Genomic DNA, 25,079 nt, shown 5'->3' with positions numbered 1-25,079 from the left:
AGAGAGAACACCTTTCTCATCATGAAACATCCCACCTGCTCTCTACCTCGAGGGGTAACTGCTATTAGGGACAGAGTAGATTATCGAGGACCTGACAAATCTCACATCAAAAGGAGTATCTTAAGTATTCTGGAGCCCTCCCCAGCAGCAGCAGTTTACAAGTCCTAAAACCACCATCTCACTGCTCTTATAGATTTCACCTGCTGTCCACGCCATGCCCCCCTCCATCCCCTTCAAGCTACAGCTTCTGCTCTGCAAGGCAACTGCGTTGCCCACCAAAGCAGGACTGCACCTAGCCATGGGGCAGGATGCCAGACCCTCCGTGGGGCAGGACCCTGATCCCTCACCCCTCCGTGGGGCAGGACCCCAGACCCCTCCATGGGGCAGGACGCTGACCCTTCGTGGGGCAGGATCCCGGACCCCTCTGTGGGGCAGCACCCCAGACCCCTCCATGGGGCAGCACCCTGATCCCTCACCCCTCCGTGGGGCAGCACCCCAGGCCCCTCTGTGGGGCAGGACGCTGACCCTTCGGGGGGCAGCACCCCAGACCCTCTGTGGGGCAGGACCCTGATCCCTCATCCCTCCGTGGGGCAGCACCCCAGACCCCTCCGTGGGGCAGCACCCTGGTGAGCGTGGTGCCACTTGCCCCGTTCCAGACCTGCACCCACGGACTCTCCTCCCTTCGGAGCGCGGTATCATGACTTTGCAAGAAAAGCACAGGGATGCTCGCTGGGTCAAGTCCTTCAGCACGAAGCAAGAAGAAAAAAAAAAGAGGGAAGTCGTTGCTACTCGTCAAGTTCGAACCCGGCTGCGGGGAAAAGCTCCGAGGAGCCAGGGCAGCGCCTGGAGCCCAAGCAGCTTCGACCACGCTCCCTGCCCGGCCCAGAGCAAACCGGGCCCAGCCTCTCCACCTCCCCAAGCCCTCAGCAACCCCCTGAGACAGCGGTTCCAGGCGCTAACATGGCAGGCAGGGAGAAACACCGGAGGGAAAAACCTCGCAGCCAACTTCAACCCGCTCCAGATCCACCCTCCCCTCACCACCCCGGGCTCCCCCGCGCAGAAATCCGCCCTACCTCCCCCTCCTTCCCTGGAGAGAGGAAATAAATAATAATACAAAAAAAAAAAAAAACAAACCACGTTTTGTCACAGCGTGGCCTCCTCGGAGCGGGTTAAACGATCGCGTCCCCTTCCCGGCCAGCGCCCCGGCGGCCGCTGCGGCAGGAGAGGCGACTGCGCAGGCGAAGGGCGGGACGGCGAGCGAGCTCCTGGGACTTGTAGTCCCTTTCCCGAAGCCATGAGCCCCTTCCCGAAGCCATGAGGGTCTTGCCAAGCCCCTGAAATCCCAGGGGCGGGGACGGGGGGGACCGGGGGTTCGCGGCGGAGCGAAGGCTCCGCCGCGAACCCCCGGTCCCCCCCGTCCCTGCCTGAGAGACTCTTCACGCCAGTGGGACCCGTTTCCAGGTGGATTTACCCTAGAATCCACCTCAAAACTGATGGAAACGCAGATTAACAGAGCTAGGGAAGGGTCTGGACAACGAGGGCTACGGGAGGGGTTGTGGGGAGTGGGATTTAGTCAGGGAAAAAGAAGATGAGGGGAGACCCCGTCTCGCTCGCATTCTCGGGGCGCTGGGCTGTTTTCGCAAGGAATGAGGTTCAACGACACCAAAGGGAGGTTGAGGTTGGGTGTTAGGAATAATCCCGTCGCTAAAAGGGTTGTTGAGGAGGTTCAGGTTGGATATTAGGAAAAAATCCCTTCGCCAAAAGGGGCATCAAGCACTGGGATGGAAGTGGTCGCAGTCCCCGTCCCGGGAGGGGTTCAAAAACCGTGTTGATGCGGCGCTTAGGGATGTGGTTTAGTGGTGGAGCTGGCAGTGAAGCTTATAGTTGGGCTTGATGATCCTAAAGGTCTTTTCCAACCTAAACAACTCTGCAAAGCATCCCTGGAGGGGTTCAGAATCCCTGCGCCCCCCCCCGGCCTCAGCTAGGGGACCCCCTCAAGGCTGACAGTGACTGTATCAGGCTGAATTTACCCCAAAACTCACCCCAAAAGGAAGGGCAAGAAGGCTGGGGAAGGGGCTGGAGAGCAAGGGTTATGGGAGCAGCTGAGGGAAGTGGGATTTAGTCTGGAAAAAAAGAGAGAATGAGGATGCATTGCTCTTTGCGGCTCGCTGGGTGCTGGTCTCTTTTTCCCCAGGAACAAGCGATAGGATGAGAGGAAATGACCTCAAGTTGCATCAAGCAAGGTTTAGACTGGATATTAAGGAAAATTTCCTTACCGAAAGAGTGGTGAAGCACTGCCACAGGCTGCCCATCCCAGGATGGGTAGCAGGACGTCTCCATCGCAGGATGGGTTCAATAGCTGTGTTAACGTGGCACTTAGGGATGCGGTTTAGTGGTGGAGTTGGCAGTGAGGTTTACAGTTGGATTTGATGATCTTAAAGGTTGGACACGCAGGCCAAGGCCAGTTGTTTGGGGTTCAACAAGGCTCAGGGCCAGGTCCTGCACCTGATTCACAACAACCCCGTGTAGCTTCAGGCTTGGGAAAAAGCAGCTGGAAAGCTGCTCAGCGGAAAAGGACTCGGGAGTGTTTGTTGACGGTGGCTGAACATGAGCAGCAGCAGCCCAGGTGGCCAAGAAGGCCAACAGCACCTGGCTTGGATCAGCCGTGGGGTGGCCAGCAGAGATTGCCCCCTGTGCTTGGTCCTGGTGAGGCTGCAGTTCAAATCCTGGCTTCAGTTTTGCACCCCTCAGTACAGGAAAGACATTGAGTTGCTGGATCGCATCTGGGGAAGGGGAACAGAGCTGGGGAAGGAGCTGGAAAAGAGGGGTTGTGGGAGCAGCTGAGGGACCGGGGGCTGTTTAGCATGGAGGAATCATAGAATCACTAGATTGGAAAAGGCTGCAGACAGAGGTGATGGCAGAAGACGCCTGTTGAGCATGGATCACACTGAGCACGAGGCGTTATCGTCTCCAAAGAACGAACAACGCCTGGAAAAACACTGCTTGAAACAAAACATTCCATCAGAGGGTCATAAACCCTCCACCAAGGGAGGTTTAGGCTGGACATTAGGAAAAAATTCTTCACGGAAAGGGTCACTGGGCTCTGGAACAGGCTGCCCAGGGAGGTGATTGAGTCCCCTTCCCTGGAGGGGTTTAAGGGACGGGTGGACAAGGTGCTGAGGGGAATGGTTTAGTGTTTGATAGGAACAGTCGGACTCAATGATCCGGTGGGTCTCTTCCAACCTGGTTATTCTATGATGAGACCCACTGGATCATCGAGTCCAACCATTCCTATCAACCACTAAGCCCTCAGCACCTCATCCACCCGTCCTTTAAACACCTCCCAGGAAGGCGACTCAACCACCTCCCTGGGCAGCGTGTTCCAGTGAAAAATTTTTTCTTAATGTCCAGCCTGACCCTCCCCTGGTGGAGCTTGAGGGCAATCAACTCGTCCTGTCCCTTGGGAGAAGAGCCCAGCTCCCTGCTCTCCACAACCTCCTTTCAGGGAGTCGTGGAGAGCAATGAGGGCTCCCCTCAGCCTCCTCTTCTCCAGGCTAAACCACCCCACCTCCTTGTAAGGCTTGTAAGCCCTCACGATCTCAAACCATACAACAGTTTGTGTTGGAAGGGGCCTTAAGCATCCCCTAATTCCAGCCCCCTGCGAAGGTCGCCATGGAAACTTCCAGAACGTGCTCCCCCCTCCCGGCCCCGCCCGCCGCCCATTGGCTCCTATGGAGCCAATGGGCGGCGGGCGGGGCCGGGGGGGGGGGGGTGGAGAGGGAGTTGCGCGCGCCAATGGGAGCGGGACAGCGGGGTGGCGGGTAGCCAATGGGGAGGCTCCAGCGCGGGCCGCGCAGCCAATCACGTGGCTCCACGAGGGGCAGCGGAGGGTTTATAAGGGGGGGGCGCACGCGGGAGCTCAGCGGCGAGTGAGGAGCGTGAGGCGGACGGTGAGGGAGCGGCGGGGCCGGGGATAGGAGGAAGAAGGCCTCAGGATCTGCTTCGTGAACGGGTGTTGGCCGCGGAGAGGGGTCGGTATGAGGCGTTTCGTGTGGACGCTGGGGGTGGTGGTGGTGCTGGCCGCCGCCGCAGCGCGCGCCGAGGACGAGGAGAAGAAGGAGGACGTGGGCACGGTGGTGGGCATCGACCTGGGCACCACCTACTCCTGGTGAGGGGGGCTAGAACTCGTTTATTTGGGGGGTTGGGGACGTGGGGAGCGATGGGATCCTGTTTTTTTGGGGGGGAGACTGGCTGGAGGGGGGTTGGGGCCGTGGGGAGCGATGGGATCCTGTTTTTTTGGGGGGGAGACTGGCTGGAGGGGGGTTGGGGCCGTGGGGAGCGATGGGATCCTGTTTTTTTGGGGGGGAGACTGGCTGGAGGGGGGTTGGGGCCGTGGGGAGCGATGGGATCCTGTTTTTTTGGGGGGGAGACTGGCTGTGGAAAGCACAGGGGATCGTACGGGTGGTTGGGGCCGTGGGGAGCGATGGGATCCTGTTTTACTGGGGGGAGAGTGGCTGTGGGGAGCACTAGGGATCGTAGGGGGGATTGGGGGACGTATAAGGAGCGCTGGGGCTCTGTTTAGTGGGGGGAGCATCTGTGGGGAACACTGGGGCTTGTGGGGGGGCGTTTGGGGGTCTAGAAGTGGTGGGATCGTGGGTTTTTTGGGGGGGGAGAGGGGCTGTGGGGAGCACAGGGGATCGTAGAGGGGGTTGGGGGCGCATAAAGAGCGCTGGGACCCTGTTTAATGGGGGGAGCATCTGTGGGTAGCACTGGGGCTCGGGGGGGGGGCTAGGGGGTGTGGAGGGTGGGGCCGTAGGGAGTGGTGGGTTTCTGGTTTTTGGGGGGAGAGGGGCTGCGGGGCCTTGTGGGGGAGCGTAGGGCCTGGGAGTGGGGGGGGGCACGAGGAGCGCTGGGTGGGGGGAAGCTGGAGGTAGGGGGAGTGGGGCTATAGGGAATGCTGGGACCCTGTTTTCTTGTGGGGAGTACTGGGGCTTCTGGAGAAAAGAGGGGTGGGGGAGGGCAGAGGCCAGGCGAGTGGGGAATGCTGGGACCTCCTTTTTATGGGTGGGGCCTCTGTGGGCAGCGCTGGGCCGCTGGGGGAGAGGGGAAGGCCTGGGGAGCCCAGGGATCCCCGGGGGTGGGCAGACCCTAGTGCCGGCTGACTGTTCTCCTGCCCCACAGCGTGGGTGTCTTCAAGAATGGCCGGGTGGAAATCATTGCCAACGATCAGGGCAACCGCATCACACCATCTTACGTGGCGTTCACGCCTGAGGGGGAGCGCTTGATCGGGGATGCTGCCAAGAACCAGCTGACGTCCAACCCTGAGAATACGGTGTTTGATGCCAAGCGTCTCATTGGCCGCACCTGGAACGACCCTTCAGTGCAACAGGACATAAAGTACTTGCCATTCAAGGTGGGTTCCAGAGTCGGAGAGATGGGAGGGGGCTGCATGTCTGGCCAGATCGTGGTGTCCATTTAAGCAGCCTTGCAGTTCTCTGGTGCTCCTGGGAGGGTTGGGGTGCAGGGATGAGGCTGGGGTAAACGTAGCCAGCAGTTCCTCCCATTACAGCATTCCAGTTTTGTCTGCTATAGAGACTTTGCTTAATCTTCAGGGAGAAAGAAACACTGGAACGTGCAGTAGTAACTCTGGGAATTGTTAAACAGGACAGCATTCATTGTTCTTTCCAGGTAGTTGAGAAGAAAGCCAAGCCCCATATTCAAGTTGATGTTGGAGGTGGGCAAACAAAAACGTTTGCCCCTGAAGAAATCTCTGCAATGGTGCTCACAAAGATGAAGGAAACTGCAGAGGCTTACCTGGGGAAGAAAGTAAGTTTCTCATTGCTGCTAACAACTGAAGGCAGCGGCTTCACGGAGCTGGGTGGGCTGAGTCTGCAGTCCTCAACTGCTGGGTGCTGCTGGCCCCTTGGCAGCCCAGCTGAATGGGCTCTGCTCACAGTGGGGTTTTGCCTCTATCCAAAGAACAATGTGCTTTGCTGTCAGCGTGGCTGTGGTTGGTTACAAGCTGTGTGCTTATCTTATCTGTAACAAAATTGTCTCATTCCTCCTTCAGGTTACCCACGCTGTTGTGACTGTGCCAGCCTACTTCAATGATGCGCAGCGCCAGGCGACGAAAGATGCTGGTACCATTGCTGGGCTGAATGTGATGAGAATTATTAATGAGCCGTAAGTAGCCTAAAGGGTGTTGCCTGGTGGGGGTGGCAGTCCCAGTTTCTGAGTGGGGTGTTCTCTTTACAGAACTGCTGCTGCCATCGCGTACGGCTTGGACAAGAGAGAGGGTGAGAAGAACATCCTTGTGTTTGATTTGGGTGGTGGCACCTTTGATGTCTCCCTTCTCACCATTGACAATGGAGTCTTTGAAGTCGTGGCTACTAATGGTGACACTCACCTGGGTGGAGAAGACTTTGACCAACGTGTGATGGAACACTTCATCAAACTCTACAAGAAGAAAACAGGAAAAGATGTCAGGAAGGACAACAGAGCTGTGCAGAAGCTAAGACGGGAAGTGGAGAAAGCGAAGCGAGCCTTGTCATCTCAGCACCAGGCTAGAATTGAAATAGAATCCTTCTTTGAGGGAGAAGATTTCTCAGAGACGCTCACTCGAGCCAAGTTTGAGGAGCTGAACATGGTAAGTTTAGAAAGGTAGTTACGTTGCCTGGGCTCTAGGCTGGGGACTGGTACATGTGCAGTATTTCATGCTGTGACTTTGGGGTATAAATAACCTGCTTGCACCAAAAGCAGCAGCTGCTCCTCGCTGGGGCTGTGGCACCAGTGACAGCTGAGGTCTCACAAGAACTGGTTGTGGGCAGTTGTTCCTCTGTAGTGGCTGGCTTTTGTACCCTGAGGCATGGAGGAGTGTGGGCATACAGTCTTACAGTCCTAGGTGCTTTTGTCTTAGGACCTGTTCCGCTCCACTATGAAGCCTGTTCAGAAAGTTCTGGAAGATTCTGACCTGAAGAAGTCTGACATTGATGAGATCGTTCTTGTTGGTGGCTCTACTCGCATCCCCAAAATACAGCAACTGGTTAAAGAGTTCTTCAATGGGAAAGAGCCTTCTCGAGGCATTAATCCCGATGAAGCTGTAGCCTATGGAGCGGCTGTCCAGGCCGGAGTGCTCTCTGGGGACCAAGACACAGGTAAGGGGGGTGCCTTCACTATTGCTGGGGGGGAGCCTCTGCCCTGAGCAAGGGGGTATGTGGGTAGTTGGCAAATGCAGTAGAACATCGATGCCAGTCTTTAGGAATTCCTGTGCCTCAGTTCTCAGGATCTGAGGTTGAAAAGCTGGGGATGGGCTGTTTATTAGGGAGTGCTGGGATAGGATGAGGGGACCAATTTTGAGCTGAAAGAGGGGAGATCAAGATGAAATCTCAAGCAGAAATGCTTTGCTGTGAGGATGGGGAGGCCCTGGCCCATGGTGTCCAGAGCAGCGGTGGCTGCCCCATCCCTGGAGGTGTTCCAGGCGAGGTTGGATGGAGCTTGGAGCCCCTGATCCAGTGGGAGGTGTCCCTGCCCATGGCAGGATGGATTTTGAGGTCCCTTCCCACTCACACCACTCCCTGATGCTGTGATCCTGGTGGCAGTGAGAGGGTGCTGTTTCTTTCACACTGAAGTCATGTTGCACTCTGACCCTTGATCCCTTGCAGGTGACTTGGTGTTGCTTGATGTGTGTCCTCTGACCCTTGGCATTGAGACTGTTGGAGGAGTCATGACTAAACTGATCCCCAGGAACACTGTTGTTCCCACAAAGAAGTCCCAGATCTTCTCCACAGCTTCTGACAACCAGCCAACTGTGACAATCAAGGTCTATGAGGGTGAGTGTCACTGGTGGCCCATGGGCAGCTGGAACCTGTCGCTAGGACAGGGACGCTTGCTGCTGTCTCTTCTCAGAGGCTGCAGGCGTTTCCTAAATGCTGATGGATAACTTCTGGTAGGTAAGAGCTCAGCTCTTGGAAGCAGCTCTGATCAGGCTGCTTGAGCTGAATCAAAAGCCATTATCAAATCACTTTTTCAAATGTCTTTCCTGTGTGGCTGCATTTGGAAGAGCTCTTTGAGAGGTGATGCTTTGAAGAGTGTCAGGACAGATGCTGCGCTGGGATTAAAACCTCATGGCTTCACAGGTACAAACCACAGCTGGAAAACAAACCATTTCTAATTTTGTCTTCTAGGCGAGCGGCCCCTCACCAAGGACAACCATCTCTTGGGAACATTCGATCTCACAGGGATCCCTCCTGCCCCTCGTGGTGTCCCCCAGATCGAAGTCACCTTTGAAATAGATGTGAATGGAATCCTCCGTGTCACAGCTGAAGACAAGGGCACCGGGAACAAGAACAAGATCACCATCACCAATGACCAGAATCGCCTGACACCAGAAGAGATTGAGAGGATGGTTAATGATGCAGAGAAGTTTGCAGAGGAAGACAAGAAGCTGAAGGAGCGCATCGATGCCCGGAATGAGCTGGAGAGCTACGCCTATTCCCTGAAGAACCAGATTGGGGACAAGGAGAAGCTGGGTGGCAAGCTGTCCTCTGAGGACAAAGAAACAATAGAGAAAGCAGTAGAAGAAAAGATCGAGTGGCTCGAGAGCCATCAAGATGCAGACATTGAAGACTTCAAAGCGAAAAAGAAGGAGCTGGAGGAAGTTGTGCAGCCCATTGTGAGCAAGCTCTACGGAAGTGCAGGCCCACCCCCTGGCGAAGAGGAGGCAGGAGAGAAAGATGAGTTGTAGATAGCGTCTCCCAGGCGGTGTGTGTATATATTGGACTCAGGAACACTTGTTTAAACTATTGAACTCTGAATCTGGAATGTAACTGAGCCTTCACTCACGAGTGGAGCTGGAAACGCTAGCCCGAGGTGGCTGTATCCTGCTGTTCGTTAGCAGTGCTCAAGGGGGGAGCGGGGGGGGGAAGCGCTGGTAGTGGAAGTGTCCTATTTAACAGCTTGGTCGTGTTTGGTGTAGAGATTTTCTACCTGAAGTGACCACAATAAATTTGTTATTTACACGGGGCTTTGGTTTAGTGCTGTGCTTTCTGTTGCTAAAAGCAGGCAGCTGAAACCAGGGCATGGGAGTTGGGCCCAAGGTCTGCACGGTGTGTCTCCCACCCTTGGGTGAGCTTCACCCCCCTGAGCTTCCTTGGGGAAGAGTCCCTGGTGAGGAGAAGGCTGGGGAGAGAGGGTTCCTGAGGTGTGCCTGGAGCTGCAAGGAGGAGAGAGGGCTGTGATGGATAAGACCCTTGTAAGGAAGGGGGCAGCGGGGGTGTTTCTGCCTGTGCAGCTTCCCCAGAGGCTGGAGCAAGGCCCCCCCTCTTTGCCTCACAGCGATAACACAGACCTAAATGCAGAGCAGGGAAGGGGAGTGGCTGAACTTCACACACGCACCCCTACAGCATGGGAACTTCTGAAGAGCTTTATTAGAGGCAAAGAAGCCTTTCCTGGGGCCTGAAAACCTGGCTACACCCAGTTGATATCCTCTTAGTCCTACTGAACTGTGATCCTTCTCCCACCCCTGGGATGAGGTAAGGAACTGCACTGAGGGCAGGGGCAGTTGTGGTGCCCACTCTTAATGCCTCCTTAAAACCACTCAGCCCCTCACTTCTGGGGCAGAGGGCGGGTCTGGTTTGTGTTCACGCATTTCCAGCACAGTGCAAGCTGGAACTCAAACCATTCCCCAGTAATGCTGGGGCATTGCAGAGACATTTCTGCAGCCAGCAGTGTGTAACCTCCTTCCTGACACAGCACAAACCCTGCTGGGCTGCTCTGGCAGCGAGTGTGTTTGCACAGCACCCTCCCTCGTGGGGCAAGTACTTATTTATTGGGAATAATTACTCAGGCAAAGTGACAGTGCTGTACGATGGAGCAGAAGAGGCCGGTGCTGCTCTGCTACTCAAGCAGGGTGACAACGCAGTCCCCGTACACCTCCCCCTGTGTGTCCATCCCCCCGAACACCCACAGCAGGTGCACGAGGGCTCCATCCCGCCCCTCATCCTGCCCCTTTCCCAGGGGGGCGGCTTTGTCACCCGCTGACACAGTCGCCTCCTCCCCAGCTTTGCCCTCCCTGCTGGCAGCTCCTGCGTCCGCGCTCCTCGCAATGCGCCAGGGAACAACACACATGGCGTGGTCCAGCCTCGCAGCGGGCAGCGGGGCATCAAACTGCAGGAGCGTCCACTGCTGCTTCTCTGCAGTGCAAAAATACACATTCACATCTCCAAACACAGCTTAAAAAGCACACAAGGGCACTGACACTGCTCGTTAGACCGGTTTTCAGTGCTACAGAGCACTCCAGCCACCACGGGGCAAAGCCTTTTCCAGCAGATGGGCGTTTGGCCTGGCAGAAGCAAGCGTGGGCTCCTTACCTACCTGTGTGGTACCTGTACGCCGTATCCAGCGCCCCGCTGGGACTGATCCCACCAAAAATGTACAAGTGCTCTTTGAACGCTGCTGCCGCGTGGGACGCCCGCCCTCCCGGGATGTCCCCGGTGGCTGCTACCTTAACCCAGTGCATGTCATCTGGCAGATAGAGAAAAACACCCGTGATTATGCATCATAAAACCCCCTCTGTTTTGCTGCTCTAACCAAACAGGGTGATACTTTAAGCCTTTAAGAACATATCCCTTAGAAAAAAGGTCTCCCCAAATCAAAGCACCCCTCCACCACAGCCCCTGTTCCACGCTGTCCAGAACCATACTCACTGATATCAATGCAGAACAGATCACTGTGAAAAACGTCACCAGCTAAACCTCCATGGATGAAGAGCTTAGTTCCGATAGCAACCACTACGTGTCCGTGCCGAGGAGAGGGGGGATCACCGTGAGTATCTGGCTGCGACCAGGTCAAGGTGGCTGCAAACAGGCACATATGTTCATTAGGGAGAGCGGTCTGGAAGCTCTGCACATGAGGGAGCATCTCCAGCAGGGCCAGAGAAGAGCTAACACCATGTCATGACACCCAAGCCAGCCCTCCCACGGAGCCGTCTGCTGTTCTGATCACTCAGAAGCAGGAAAGACCAAACAGAACCAGAAAGCAAACCCCTTGTGGTGCATACGGGCCCGTCAGAACGAGCAGGATATACCCGCACAGCATGGAACGGTGCCACCATGGAAAGGAATCTGCTGTTGGGCAAATGTAACAAACCACTCCCAGCGCCAGCAGCTTTCCCCAGCCCAGAGCTTCACGCTGCCATTGTGGCCCACATTCCTAGTGACCACAGAGATCGACAGCAACGAACATCCCCCCCTCCATTCAAACCTGTAGCCAAAGCAGGGGCCTGACATTTCTGCGTCTTGGACTGTATCCGTAAGGCAGACGTCCCATTCCACAGAGGACGCGTTCCACCGCTCGGCAGCACAGCCCGTCACATGCCCGCAGGTACCTGTATCGAACACGTGGAGCTGCTGATCCGCAACAGGTTCCGCTCCTTTGTCTCCCCCTCCAAACACGTACAGGCGCTCTCCAATGGCTGCTGAGGAGGTGTGGAACGTCCTCGGCAGTGGCTGAACACCACTCACTTCTGGGCTCTCCCACGTTCCTACTTCTGATTAAGACATTTGATGAATAAAGTAATCAACTCGGTAACAGACAAGAGGCTCTGCTCCCCTTCCCACGGTACAGCCGGCAGGAAGGAGCCGCCCCAGACCCCGCAAGCACTCACCAGGGTCCAGCACCTGGATGCAGCCGCGGTTCCCTGCTGGGTGGGCGCCACCAAAGACCCAGAGGCGCACGGGGCGGGCGACGGGCAGGACGGTGGCGTGCTCATAGCGGGGCCGCAGCCCCGTCCAGCCAGTCGCAACCCAGCGGTGGGCGCCTGTAGGCGGTAGGGAGCACGGTCAGTGGAGCCCAGACCCCCCTCCCCCCGAGACTCCCCCGCGACCTCATCCCTCACCCAGCTCCACAAAATGGGCGTCTGCGAAGGCACCGTCGGGGTCGGCGCCGCCGAGGAGGAGGACGCGGCCGGGTCCCGCTCCCGGGAGGACGAGGCAGCCGTGGCCTACGCGCCCGCAGGGCCGCTCGCCGCGCAGCGACAGCCGGTACCTGCAGGGCGAGGGGCAGCGCTCAGCCGGGCTGGGCTGCCCCGGCTCTCCCCTCACCCCGGGGCTCCCGCACTCCTCAGCATTTGCCAGAGATCCTTCTCCCTCCGCCGCTTCGCTCCTCACCCCGGCCCGGGGGTCCCCGTCCCCCCCATCATCATAATCGTCTTCATTTGCTGCAGCCCCGTCTCCTCCCCCCGGGCCCGGGCTCTCCCACCCTCTCCCACCCCCTCCTCCCGTTCCTCCCGCTCCTCCCCCCGGCTCCCCCCTCACCACCGGCCGGGCAGAGGCCGCCGCCCGGGCCTTAACGCGGGGAGCGCGCGCGGGGCCATTCCGGAACCGGAAACGGTGCGAGCCGGAAGCACGGCGGGTCCGGGGGTTCCGGGTTCCGTCCCCGGCGCGCGCCGCTCCCCGGAAGTGCCGGGCTCCGCTTCCGGCCGCGAGCCGCCGAGCCAAGATGGCGCCGCTGGACCTGGACAAGTACGTGGAGATCGCGCGGCTGTGCAAGTACCTGCCCGAGAACGACCTCAAGGTGCGGCGGGGCGGGAGGGGGGCGGGGGGTCCGGGGCCGAGCCGCGCTCACCGCGCTCCTCCCGCAGCGCCTCTGCGACTACGTGTGCGACCTCCTGCTCGAGGAGTCCAACGTCCAGCCCGTCTCCACGCCCGTCACCGTCTGCGGCGACATCCACGGGCAGGTAAGGGGCCCGCGGCGGGGCCGGTGCTGGGGCCGGGCTGTGCCGCTGCAGCCCCCGGTAGCAGCGCCGGGCCTGCTCTGTGCCGCTTCTGGTCCTGGTGCGGGTTCCGCTCCGTGCAGCCCCCGGTGCCGGCCCATGGCGTGCCCGGCACAGCCCCTGGTGCCGGTCTGCGCAGCCCCTGGTACCGGTGCTGGTCTGCACCGTGCCCAGTGCAGCCCCCGTGCTTGTCCCGGTCTGGTCGGTGCCGGGCGCAGCGCTGAGCCGGCTGCCTCTCCCCGCAGTTCTACGACCTGTGCGAGCTGTTCAGGACCGGCGGGCAGGTCCCCGACACCAACTACATCTTCATGGTAGGTGCCCAGGCACGTCCTGTCCCCATGGGGCGCTGAGCAACACCCGCAGTGCTCCAGCCCCGGACACCAGGCAAGCTCTGGACAGGCTGCGAGTGTTGCCTTTGCTTTGCTGTTTGCCTTCTGCTAGCGGGTCCTGCTGTGCCGGGGGCAGGACCTGCTGTGCCAGGCCCCCCGGGAGGCGAGGAGTGTGATGTGGGGCAGCTGGAGCTGTAGCGCTGGTAGACACAGAGCACACTCGCACAGACCCGAGCAGATCTCAGCTCCCCTCAGTGCTCACTTTCTTCATGTGCTGTGAAGAATCCAGAGCAGCTGTTGGCTCTGCCTTTCTTCTTTTGGCTGTTTCCCATCACAGATGCGTTTTGACTTGCAGGGTGACTTTGTCGATCGGGGTTATTACAGTCTGGAGACGTTCACTTACCTTCTCGCACTGAAGGCCAAGTGGCCCGACCGCATCACCCTTCTGCGAGGCAATCACGAAAGCCGGCAGATAACGCAGGTGTACGGGTTTTATGGTAAGTCTTCACCCAAACCATATCTCACTGGGGGCTCGTGTGTAATAAACGGATACGGCATCCTTCCCTCAGGAAGCCTGGTCTGGGTGCAGCGCAACAGGCAGCCCTCCTGGGACAGGGTGGGAAGCAGGTGCGAATGCTGTTGGTCGTTAACGCTGTCGGTCGTTAGCATCACGGCTGCCTCGGTGCAGTAGAACCTGTGCGAGTCAAGACCTTGCTGCTTGTCTCTTCCACCTGGGTTTTCTGTTCAAGTTGTGGTGACATGTTCAATATTAGGGACCACGTGTGTTTGTACCGAGTGTGCTTTGGTGTTTTGTGAAGGAAGGCCCTGTACAGAGTCGCAGTGTCTCTGGAATCCCCATAAGTTTCAGTGTAACTAAAATCTGGTGTCGCACATGGAGGCGGCTGCGGAAGCCGTTTGCTGTCAGCAGCGAGCATCTGGGGAAATGCTGCTGGCAGCCTGTCTGAAAAACTGAGGGAATGAAATTGCTTGGGAGCTTCTTTTCTGTTGCATGAGGCTTTGATGAATCCTGAGCAGGTCCTAAAACACCTAATGTCTGCAAAGAGGGTAATTAGTGTCTGTGACTTGCTGTCCTGTGGGTGACATGTCGATGAGAGCGAGCGTGAATGCTCAGAGCCGCCGGCCACTCAGACTTGCTGCCACCTTCATGTAGCTCTAAACAGAGCTGCTGCCATGCCTGTTAGTGGTAAGATCATTTTCTGCCAGCCCTGGGTGGTTCGCAGTCTCTGCCACAGTTCTCCTGTACTGAGTTTGCTGATCTAGGCACCCGGCTGGTCCAGTCGAGATTCCTAGCACTGGGAGTGGCGGAGGCGCCAGGCCCCGCTGTCTCTGCAGCGCTGGCACCGTGCTCGGTAAGCAGCGAGCAGCTGGCATCGTGGCTCTGCCCAGGCCTGGCAGGAGCAGGACCAAGTGCTTCCCCCACCGGTTTCCACAGCTTTTATTGTACCTCTGACTTCCAAGTTCCGCCGTAGGCGTTTGCCTCGGATCTGTCCCAGCACCTGCTGATCCAGTAAGAAATTCTCTGTTGAACAGATGAGTGCCAAACCAAATATGGGAACGCGAACGCCTGGAGATACTGCACCAAAGTGTTTGATATGCTCACCATCGCAGCTGTAAGTGCCAACGCCACGTCACAAGACCAGTCAGTTGTGTAAATGTGACTGCTGGCATCGGTACCCTCCCGGGCGGCACTGGGAGCCTCAGGGCTGGGTTCAATACCAAGCGTTGCACTCTTGCATCTCTTTTCTCCAGTTAATAGATGAGCAGATCCTCTGTGTGCACGGCGGCCTCTCTCCAGACATCAAGACACTCGATCAAATTCGAACCATCGAACGCAATCAGGAAATTCCTCACAAAGGCGCCTTCTGCGACCTGGTCTGGTCTGACCCGGAAGACGTGGATACGTGGGCCATCAGTCCGCGCGGAGCGGGCTGGCTCTTTGGCGCAAAGGTGACGAATGAGGTAATGATGCTCTTGTCCACAACACGGAGTAACTGCGGCGTGAGGTAAATGCTGCAGCGCGGTTTGGTGTTTGCCCTGGTGAGGAATGGATCGAGGGCACTGCCCGAGGAGGAGCTGCAAGCCAGTCGTGGTGCTGGAGGAGTTTTGCTCGAGCCAACGTGAAAGAATGAGCCACAATCCCGCTGCCAGATGTGGTAATAGCCAAACCGCTTGTAGAAAGCACAACGCAGTGAGTCTGAGCTGTCACTGGGCTTTGTGTGGAACACTTAGTAGGGATTTAGGAGAAAAAAGTGCTCTACTATTTTCCTTAATGACCCTTAATCGTTGTTGCTTTGGAAAGCGGTGAGCAGAGCCCTCGGGTAACACATGCTGCCCCTCCTGGGCTCCCCAATGTGCAGTTCTGAGCCCCAGACTCGTGCCGCGCATTCTCTGCCCTTCCTGCAGCGTGGCCGGAGGGGCCGAGCCCTGCAGCAGCGCGGCCGTGGGCACCGTGCGGGGCTCCGTACTTGTTCTTCCCTGCACGGGCCTCAAACCCAGTCAGTTTTTTCAGCTGCTGGCTGAGCCCTCGTGGCATGCGGGTGCCAGGGCTGTTGGGGTGTGGGTGCTGGTGGGCGGCTGCTCCGAGGAAACTCACCTTTCTGTTCTCCTTCGCAGTTTGTTCACATCAACAACCTGAAGCTCATCTGCAGGGCGCACCAGCTGGTTCACGAGGGCTACAAGTTCATGTTTGACGAGAAACTGGTCACGGTGTGGTCTGCTCCCAATTACTGCTACCGCTGTGGAAATATCGCATCAATCATGGTTTTTAAGGATGTAAATACACGAGAACCAAAGCTATTCCGCGCCGTTCCCGATTCAGAACGTGTCATTCCCCCTAGGACAACCACGCCGTACTTCCTCTGAGGCCGCTCCTGCCTGCCGTCCCCCGCCCGTGTACCGTCCCTTACAATATACTTTTTATTGAGCACTTTTCTGCTGAAATGCTGCCTCTTGCCCTTTTTATGTTTAAATTATCTAAATTTATTGTGTATTCTGGTGTCTGTAGTGAGTTTCTGTTTTTCCCCCCTACCCTAGATTTCTTTCAGACCGTTTGTGCCACATCCCTGGGATCTGTGGGGAACACGCAGCCCTGTCTGGTTCACACAGCGAGCTCCCCGCGGCGGGTTTGGCTTCTCCTTGGGGGAGTTGTAGGGAATTTCAGCAGCAAAGCCCGTGCCTGGGGTGCAGCGGGAACCGTGCCCGGGTCAGAGCCCTTTTGGAGTCAGAGCCCTTCTGGGATCAGGGCCCTTTTGGAGTCAGAGCCCTTCTGGGGTCAGAGCCCTTTTGGGATCGGGGCCCTTTTGGGGTCAGAGCCGGTGCTCGAGGGCTGCTCCTTTCTCCAAACCCCCCTCCACCTCCCCTTTTTCTGTTTTTTAATTTGTTGATTTCTGAGGATTCCGTTCGGAGCTCCGCGCTGCCTTTGTACATTAAAGTGACTGGTGTTTTTCCAGCCCCGGTGTCCCGGCTGCGCTCTAAGGGCGTTGGGGGCGGTTTCCGGTTCCGGGGGGGGGTCCTGGCGGCGTTTCCGCTTCCGGCGCTCCCGTTTCCCCCGTTTCCCGGCCCGGCATGGCTCGCAGCACCCTCTCCTCCCGCTTCCGCCGCTTCGACGTGGACCAGTACGACGAGAACCGGTTCGTGGAGGACGATCCCGAGGAGGCGGCGGCGGCGGAGCCCGAGGGCGGCCCCGGGGTGGAGGCGCTGCTGAGCGAATATCCTTGAGCTGGGGGGGGGGGGGGGGGGGGGGGCGGGGCGCGGGGGGCGCTGCGGCAGCGTTTGAGGCCTTGACCCCCGCACAGGGAACGCCCTCCGAGCCCTGCGGGCCGCCATCGGGGGCCGCCACGGGAAGGTAACGGGGGGGAACGGGAGAACCGGGAGGGCAACGAGAACAAGGGGTGGGAAGGGAGACCGTGGAGAATGGGAATAGGGGATGGGGGGACAGGAATAGAGCCCACGGAGAACGGGAACAGGGAGGGGAACAAAGCCCTTTTAGAATGGGAGCAGACCCCACAGAGAGTGGGGATAGGGGACAAGAACAGAGCCCTTGGAGAATGGGGATAGGGAGAACGGAGTGGGGAATGCAGCCCCTGGAGAATGGGAATGAGCTGGGGAGAACGGGGCAGGGGGAAGATGGGAATGGCAGAGCCCTTGGGGAATGGGAACAGGCCCCTCGGAAAATGAGGGATGGAGAGAACGGGGTGGGGGGGAACAAGGGATGGGAATGGACCCCATGGAGAATGCAAGATAGGAATGGATGCTTTGGAGAACAGGGCATGGAAATAGACCCCTTGGAGAACATGGGATGGGAATGAAGCCCTCAGAGAGTGGGGGAGGGGACTGGGCCCCTCAAAGAACAGAGGGGATAGGAAAAGAGCCCTTGGGGAATGGGAATGGCCCTGGCATCGCCACCACCCACAGAGCCCTGGGAAACACGTCTGGTGTCTGGGAGTAGTTTCCAGCTTCACTGGTTCCCAAGTTGCCCTCCCTGTGTCCTGGCAGGAGCAGGCACAGGGAACCATGCTGAGAGTGCTCACCGCCTTTAAGAGCAGCGAAATAGAAGAGGCGGTGAATTCCTTGGACCGCAACGACGTGGATCTGTTGATGAAGTACATCTATAAGGGGTTTGAGAAGCCAACGGAGAACAGCAGCGCGATCCTGCTCCAGTGGCACGAAAAGGTGCGTTTGGGGCGTGCGGCTCAGCTGCTCCGCAGGGTCCCTGTCTGCGCTTCCCGAGAGGCTCCCTGAGGAGCTCTTGGTGGCAGGGGCTCAGCCCCACAAAGCACTGGGAGGATGTGCTGTCCAGGGGGGCTGGCGTGTGTGCACGGAGTTTGGCAGCAGAGGAGGGCCAGGGCCCTGCAGAGACGCTGCAGGAGGCGCAGCCCCAGCCCTGCAGTTGTGGTGAGGAAAGGGGCAGCAGGAGGTGGCGCAGCCCAGGCTGCTGCTGGGAACACTCAGTTTTTGAAGAGCCACGTGCTCCGCTGCTGCTGCCAAACACGTAGCAGCTGTGGTTCTGCGATGCCCCCTGTGCGGTGCCTCCCTGTCACACCTCCCTCCTGTCCCCCAGGCACTAGCGGCAGGGGGCCTGGGCTCCATAGTCCGAGTCCTCACAGCAAGGAGGACGGTGTAGAGGACGGCGACCCGCTCCAGGCTTGGCTGAAGAGACACCAGTCCCTCTGTTTTAAGAGACTGAAATGATACAGAAACCTCGTGGAATGTTGCTGGCCTTTAAGGTGGGGGAAGAGTAAAGTTGTCCCCGCGTATTCCGACAGTCAAATACCAGAGCAAAGACCTTCTGCTCCCCTCTTTAAAGGCAGGGAGGCGGCACAGCCACTCCTCTCACTGTGCAAGAACAGGTATTTTGGGTGTGGTGGTAGAGGTCCTGCGTGCGCTGCTTGTGGAGGAAGCGGCTGTGTCCTTGGCCCACGGGAATCCTGGCAGCTGACGGGCAGGGGAAGCGTCCTTGGAAGCAGCGGAGTTGTACGTGTTGTGGAAGGACTGAAGGGAACGTGGGGCTGGTTGCGGTGTGAAGTGCCTGCTGTGTCAATAAAGGTCTTGGATCACACAAGTTCGGTGATTTGTTTTTCACTAACTCCTACGTGCGGCTCACTCGGAAGCAGCCAGTGACGCACCAGTTCCAAATCACACATCCGCCTCTGTGTGAGCGCTCCCACTGCCAGCTGTTCCCAGAACCAGCCCTCGGATCCGGCATGGGGAGAGGCAGAACTCGGTTCCCACAGAAACAGGCCAGAGTAAAGGGCCATTCCACAGAGAAAGACCTTGGAGGAGAAAATGCCAGACCCAAGAGGGTGATCCTGCCTCTGCTTTGTCCCAGCAAAGTCAAACCTGAACAGCAACAGCATCTCCACCAGGACAGCTCAAATTGCCTTGAATATATTTAATGGAAGGACTGTTAGTAACACAAACCTTGTACGAGAGCTGCTAGAACCGCGGCCTGCTCATCTAACTCCATACATACGCAGCTTTTTGAAGAAACGTCTCCTTTTAGGGAATCAAACTCGCTGCTGCTTCCCATTTTCATGGTGGTGTTGATAACCACGGGCCAAACTGTGCTTCCCCTCTGAGGCCAGTGGCGCCTCAGTCCCCTCTGCTGAAGGGGGAAGGAAAGCTGCTGGGATCAGGATCAGCAAGAGTTGAATCTTGCCTCCAAAACCAAACCCCCTGAGTAGCGATCCCCGTACCACACAGTGAGGACACGGTTACAGCCCTACTACATATTCAAAACCGTTCTTAAGCAGCAGTTTTTGAAGTACAGAGACCCACAACTGAGGAGGCAGACGCTGGTTCTGAAAACCTGCTGCTAGGAGACTTTGGAGAAAAATAAAAATCAAAGTGTTTAGTACCACCATTCTCCACCCCTTGCCAGTAGATTATTATATCTTTTAAATAAAAGGTATTCTCAGTGTGCATTGACAATACCTGGGATTCAGCTTTAAAAATTTAAAATAGCTCCTACCCCTTCTTCCCGATGCTCACAACCTACAGACAGGCTAACGGGTTCAGTTTAAAGGCGACTGAGTATTAGGTACTGTAATTAAGACCATTTTACATATTATTTTTCTTTAAGAAAAGTAAAATCAGACAACTCTAAAGTTGTGCTCTCAAATTAAATACTCATCATCAAGGTGCAGCCCTGGGGACTGCAGGCCAGGATACGCGCACCAAAGATACACAGTGATATGAAAGGATGTGAACTGTCAGTTATGTCAGTATAACAAGGCAAGGCAGATTGTGTTTTTGGTTAAAGCTCCCACTCCCGTTCTCTGAAAGGCCTTCCAGACCCGGTACAGTACTGCCAACACTGGGTTTCAGCCTTGCTTTCCAGAGGGAGGCAAGGAAGCTTCTCCGTGTCCAGTGACTCCACTCCAGCGCTCGGCCACAGAAGCTGGAATCGCCCCGACAGAGGCGCGCGTCAGAAGCTCAAACTGCAGCACTGCTGTTAGCGAGGTGAACGCTACCCTTTGGTGCCAAGGAAACGAGACCAGTGAGCACAAGGAGCTGACTTCCGTTAGGAGACCGAGACAACGGGCCCCAAATCCAGCCTGGAAGAGGCGTTTGTAGTGACAATCTCTCCTTGCACAGTACTAGTTCTGTAAACAGGGTCAGAGATCTTGTACAAAATACTGCAATGACAGTGATTAAGACACACCTGGATGAGTGTGTTCAGCCTTCTTTTCACAGAAAGAAGTGGCTGGATGCTGACTGCCCGTTTTCTGGTTCCCTTAAGGCCACAGTGTCCTTGGGCTGGAGATGGATGGCCGGATGCTGCCTTTCGGAGATGGCTTTGACCCAAACCACGACATCTAGGATGGGAAAGCACAATGCATTTCACTCAGTTCACACTTCTAAGTGGATGAAGCTTTGAAAAAGAGAGAAGATGGTGCACAGGCACCTCCCCAGATGGAGAGAACTATTTATAAACCTGAACGCTGCACGCCTCAGGCTGAAGGAGTTTAAAATAGTCTCTCACTACCAAATCTGGAAGAAACAGCATCCACTTTCCACAAGTGAAGGTGACTGAAGGTTATGCTTATGGATAAGCCTTCAAAATAATTACAAATCTACCCAGGACCTTCAGTTACTCTGGGATTAAACCGCTCCTAATGATGGGGGAAAAAAAACCTTCCTCAGCTGCGTTCAGGTTGAACCCGTCCACTCACTGAGTGGGCAGAGATGAATGTGGGGCACGGAAGGAAGTGAGTCAGCACTCATTTATGGGCCCTCCCTATAACCACACCACCAGGGACACACGGGAGACTGCATTTCACACAATGGAAAGGGAAACAGATCCAGGTGTCTAAGCCCAATATCAAAACAACAAACCAAGAATTCTGCTTCCTGTTCTTAAATGTTTGACTGCTCTGCAAAGAGCTTTCCTCCATGGACTGAGTCCCCTGGGCGAAACTGTGCTGTTTCCCATTCTCTGAAGCCCTGTAAAGTATTTTCCTCTCTGAAACGGACAATTTGCAATGTGTACATGTCTGTTTTGCTAACACTTTGGTAATAACTTATATTTATTATCCCAACTAACATCTGGCAAAGATACTTCTCATGATCTCCCAGCATCTCAGAACTTTCATTCCATCTGCTGGGGATCTCATTCAAAACTCCAGGTGGAAGAAGACCCTTACCTTGTACTCCAACGTTTCTTTAAGCATGTTTTCTTCCTCTTGTGAAAAATTCAGTAACACAGATACAGCTTTAATTAGCTGGAATGCCTGAAAAACAACAAAATACTGCGGTTTCTATGATGCTCTCAGACTCGGCATTCCAGACTGTGGTGCAGCAGTTTTCCTGTAGGTCTGATCACAGAAGTCGTTAACTACAAAGAGCAGCCCAATATCATTCCATTATCCCCAGCTCCAACAGCCTAAAACAGCCTGTGCCTTATTCCTTCTGGATGGGTTTCCTCCCTTCCTGTTCTTTAACAGTGGTTTGCATATTTTGGGGGAAGACGACACATGGGGATCCTAGTCAGTCAGAACACAGAAGCAGCTTGGCTCCTGTGGCCTCTTAGGGTTTTTAAGCTTTGATAAGTCAATCAAACCAGCCTTTAGGCAGGAAATAATCATGCCAGTTCAAATACACACTTAAGGATCCACAGTCTAGTACCAGTATTCTAAATAGGACACACGATGCAGACAGTAACGGAGTTGAGCACTCAGGATCCCCTGGAGTTACACAATTATTCCTTAATCTTTTACCTACTGACCGGCAATTAAGCAGTTCTTGTTGGTGTTACTCTTCTACCTTTAACATTTCTGGCACAACACGGGGAACATGAGGGAGTTCTAGACGCACACAGAGCCACTTCTTAAAGACTGACAGTGAGTGGCCTGTGTCTTTTTCTTGTTTTTTCTGCCATCTGCCCTGAATGTACAGCTACTCGACTGATGAGCTCCATGTGCTTTTGAGAGTACAGAGGTGATCTTTAACTTCTAGACATAACCACCTCTTCAACATCCACATTTCCTTTTCATTTAGTTCATTATAATCTGCATTTCCAAACATATTGTCGTTAGGTGTTTTGCTTCATTATGCTGACTCAGTCAACAACGTTTTAAGTATAAAAGTATGGAATCAGCATAGAAGTGTCTTTAGCAGGCAGCAGTTCCTAGAGACAGACAGACTGGGAAAGAGAAGGTAAGCGTACGTGTTTACCTCAGATTCCCGGCAGGACATGAATTTTAGTACAACATGTTTAAGATATTCAAAGTTGATCTCCCTGGAGTCATTTAAATCCGAGTTGTTTGTGACAGTCACAGAAGCATTAGGCACTTCAGAATTTGCTTTTTCACGTATTTCAGGTACCTCACTGTCTGGCTTTATTTTCTAAAAAAGGAAAAAGAGAAGCACATAGTAGACTGTCAGCTTGAGACGGGGAGAGGATCTGGGTCTGAGACGGCCAGCAAGAGGCTTGTATCTGCAACACCATCAGACTATTTTAAAACCTCTGTGATTTTTTTAAAAAACAGAATAAATTTTTATTGAAGAGGAAAACTACTGTAGAAGGGATTAAAGAGGAGCTTTCTTTGGGGCAGATATCACTCCCATGGTAAAACATAGCTGAACAGCAGCTAAGCAGCAATCGAACCTTCACTGTTCACTCTCAGAGATGTATTGAGTGCCCAAGATCACCAAACACATGTCTCCTGTAAGCTAAAACTCTCTGCTTCGAGAGCTGAGTGGTGATGGCTGCCCATCCATTCAATAAATAATCCAGAGTAATTTCCTGCCCTAATTCAAGGGTTCGCCTTGATCTGCCTGCAAACACAAGAAAACTGCAGACATCCCTAGCAAACAAATCTGCGCTCCAGCTAGCAGTAAAGCTTTTGGAATTAGCAGTGCAAGTCACTGTCATTAAGTGCCAGCTGAAGAGACTGAAAGAACCACAGCCCTTACCAACTCTTTCTGCAGGGTTTTCTTGAGCTCTGCCATCCTTTGCTGTAGCTGCTTTATCACCTGGAAGCAGAGCAAAGGGAAGTGTAAACACAGTATTTGCTGTTAGAAGACATTGTGGCACAAAGCTATCTGGAAAAACCCATGACAAACAAATGTAATGAATGAAATAATCATTAAACAACACTGGCAGCTCTGAAGAAGCAACCTGAACACCTCGTCTTTCTGGCTGCACACACTAACAGGCATGCGATTGGATACTGAGCACAATGGAAGCGAACTGAACCCACACAAAAAGGCTCTGCAAGGGGAGCTGGAAATAGTACCATTTGGTGAATCTCTCCTCCAAACCAGATAAGGATTCCTACAATTCTGGCTGCAGTTTTTATCCACTGTTGCTAGATCCTTGTAGAATCCAGAGGAAAAAAAGTTACTCTCAGAATACTGGATTCAATTTGGATCTGCCATTCTGTAGCATGGGCAGCACCAACTATTAGGCTTCCTAATTAAAAAGGGGAAAGACCAATAGCCATTACTGCTGCTTCAGTTCACCTTGTTTTTCTCAGTGATCTGCTGTTCCAGCTCCCTGTTATCCTTCTGAAGCTGAACAACATCTGCCGCTGCTACTTCTCCATTCTGTTCCACCAAGCGGTTTTCTGGAGAATGTAAATGCCTGTTGCTCAAGGCTCTTGTTGTTTCCTCTAGTTCTGAAACCTATAGAAAAGAAAAGAGGGAATTGCAGAGACATCCTGGCATTTGCAGCCCACGAGCACTCCACAGACTTCTGTTTGGTTGTAATTTCTGGGGGCAGCGGTTGTTGCTTATTCAAACCAGAAAGCAGTAGTGGCAGTCTAGCTGGCTCCATCTGTCATGGGTCTGCTTACCGCTTTCAGGTCTCCATCTCAGTGGTTTTGTAATAGTTCTCTCAAGACATTTTAGAAGTCAAATAAAATAAGGGGTTGTCTTTCATAATCACAGATCTGACGGGAAAATCTTTCCTTAGGGAGATGGAACAAGTAATGGTGATCTGACTGCTGGCGCTTGAGGCCTTGAGCAAGTTTTCAGAGGACACAGCCCCAAGCATAACAGAACTGGGGTCCTTCACACTCCCCCCGTTTTTCCTGGGAAGTCTGAACAGATCAGCTTTGCAACTGCACCCACGTTTGTCTCATATTCTCTGGCCAGCAGGCGCTCCTGTACCTGCAACTTCAGTGCATCCATCTCCTTCCTTGACATTTCTTCTTTCTCCGCTGCTCGGTCATTAATTGCTTCTAGGTCAGACTGCAACTGGTGTATCTGCAGCAAGGCAGCTTCATGATCTGAGGAAGGAGAGCCCTGCTTAGTATCAGTCTGTTGAATCACACAGGAGTTTCTAATTTCCCTGAAACAAAGCAAATTACACTGACAGCAAATCCTGACCTTTTTGCCTTGCTCAGCAGTAAAGACAGAAAGATAATGGAGTTTAAGCAACCCAAGCTTACATGCATGTTTTTGCAAAGGAGCAGCCTATCTGTCTGAAAGTCAAAGGGATTTTAGTACTTAACATAACTGTCAGCTACAGCTGCTCTAAAAGTCAACCATCAAAAGCCAGTATGACTTGTGCTATGGCTGCACAGGAACGCTTCGGCTGAGCTGTGAGCGCAAGTGGCTTCCCAAGGAACAGTGCAACATAAGGTGAAAGTTCTGTTCCCTTTCAAAATAATAGCAGCACAAGAGGAAACACAGTGGGGTCAGGGACTGAGCGAAGATGACTGTACTTCATCTTTTACTATGACTGTGTAATATCAGGTTGCAGCTGCTCTTTAAGAATGCAAATAATCTTTGAAGCAGGTGCAGTTTTTAAAGTGGTGCGGTGAAGTAGCAGGTTTTGGTCTGTATAGTTTATTTCACAGTCTTCAAAACCCAACAATGTACAAAAAGTACAACAAGATTTGTTATTTTCTGGCATATAAACATAAAACTGATTTTAAAAAGCGGGTTTGTTTTTAAATACACAGAATACCATCCAATTGTACTGAAGGACATGAGATTTTCAAAAGTCTAATAAA

At 54.6% G+C, this 25,079-nt stretch overlaps 6 protein-coding genes across 8 annotated transcripts in view; 3 read left to right on the top strand and 3 right to left on the bottom strand.

Annotated features, from left to right (window-relative positions):
• Positions 1-1,086, bottom strand: part of GAPVD1 (GTPase activating protein and VPS9 domains 1) — a 28,999-nt gene extending 27,913 nt beyond the window's left edge. The window contains exon 1 of the mRNA XM_069873439.1: positions 1,074-1,086. The gene's annotated coding sequence lies outside the window, so the exon portion shown is untranslated. The remainder of the gene's footprint in view (positions 1-1,073) is intronic.
• Positions 1,087-4,022: 2,936 nt separating this feature from the next.
• Positions 4,023-9,022, top strand: HSPA5 (heat shock protein family A (Hsp70) member 5). Its single transcript, XM_069873190.1, has 8 exons — positions 4,023-4,168; positions 5,182-5,413; positions 5,689-5,826; positions 6,071-6,183; positions 6,256-6,646; positions 6,917-7,154; positions 7,662-7,829; positions 8,184-9,022. The coding sequence occupies exons 1-8, from the start codon at positions 4,038-4,040 to the stop codon at positions 8,741-8,743; spliced, it is 1,971 nt and encodes a 656-aa protein (XP_069729291.1). The 5' UTR covers positions 4,023-4,037; the 3' UTR covers positions 8,744-9,022.
• Positions 9,023-9,806: 784 nt separating this feature from the next.
• RABEPK (Rab9 effector protein with kelch motifs) lies at positions 9,807-12,411 on the bottom strand. Its single transcript, XM_069873488.1, has 7 exons — positions 12,312-12,411; positions 11,894-12,042; positions 11,663-11,815; positions 11,384-11,545; positions 10,704-10,853; positions 10,372-10,521; positions 9,807-10,190 (listed from the first exon to the last, which is right to left on the bottom strand). The coding sequence occupies exons 1-7, from the start codon at positions 12,368-12,370 to the stop codon at positions 9,895-9,897; spliced, it is 1,119 nt and encodes a 372-aa protein (XP_069729589.1). The 5' UTR covers positions 12,371-12,411; the 3' UTR covers positions 9,807-9,894.
• Positions 12,412-12,419: 8 nt separating this feature from the next.
• Positions 12,420-16,108, top strand: PPP6C (protein phosphatase 6 catalytic subunit). Its single transcript, XM_069873491.1, has 7 exons — positions 12,420-12,570; positions 12,638-12,733; positions 13,015-13,080; positions 13,454-13,595; positions 14,650-14,729; positions 14,869-15,078; positions 15,733-16,108. Exons 1-7 carry the CDS (start codon positions 12,496-12,498, stop codon positions 15,979-15,981), a joined length of 918 nt encoding a protein of 305 aa, XP_069729592.1. The 5' UTR covers positions 12,420-12,495; the 3' UTR covers positions 15,982-16,108.
• A 516-nt stretch (positions 16,109-16,624) lies between these two features.
• On the top strand, positions 16,625-18,679 carry ARPC5L (actin related protein 2/3 complex subunit 5 like). The gene is made up of 4 exons (XM_069873493.1): positions 16,625-16,818; positions 16,904-16,963; positions 17,614-17,790; positions 18,179-18,679. Exons 1-4 carry the CDS (start codon positions 16,684-16,686, stop codon positions 18,239-18,241), a joined length of 435 nt encoding a protein of 144 aa, XP_069729594.1. The 5' UTR covers positions 16,625-16,683; the 3' UTR covers positions 18,242-18,679.
• A 188-nt stretch (positions 18,680-18,867) lies between these two features.
• Positions 18,868-25,079, bottom strand: part of GOLGA1 (golgin A1) — an 80,322-nt gene continuing 74,110 nt past the window's right edge. For 2 of the 3 annotated variants that reach the window (XM_069873449.1, XM_069873448.1), the window contains exons 18-23: positions 24,232-24,350; positions 23,584-23,745; positions 23,035-23,094; positions 22,294-22,464; positions 21,264-21,350; positions 18,869-20,435 (exon numbers count right to left, since the gene is read on the bottom strand). In XM_069873449.1, the coding sequence (XP_069729550.1) occupies positions 20,355-20,435; positions 21,264-21,350; positions 22,294-22,464; positions 23,035-23,094; positions 23,584-23,745; positions 24,232-24,350 (680 nt within the window). In that variant the 3' untranslated portion in view covers positions 18,869-20,354. Of the gene's footprint in view, positions 20,436-21,263; positions 21,351-22,293; positions 22,465-23,034; positions 23,095-23,583; positions 23,746-24,231; positions 24,351-25,079 lie in introns of all 3 variants that reach the window. The other variant, XM_069873450.1, reaches the window with a different exon arrangement.

This window comes from Phaenicophaeus curvirostris, chromosome 20 (genome assembly GCF_032191515.1).
Source record: "Phaenicophaeus curvirostris isolate KB17595 chromosome 20, BPBGC_Pcur_1.0, whole genome shotgun sequence".
Taxonomy (NCBI): Eukaryota; Metazoa; Chordata; class Aves; order Cuculiformes; family Cuculidae; genus Phaenicophaeus; species Phaenicophaeus curvirostris.
This window is presented reverse-complemented; position numbering and strand designations above follow the sequence as displayed.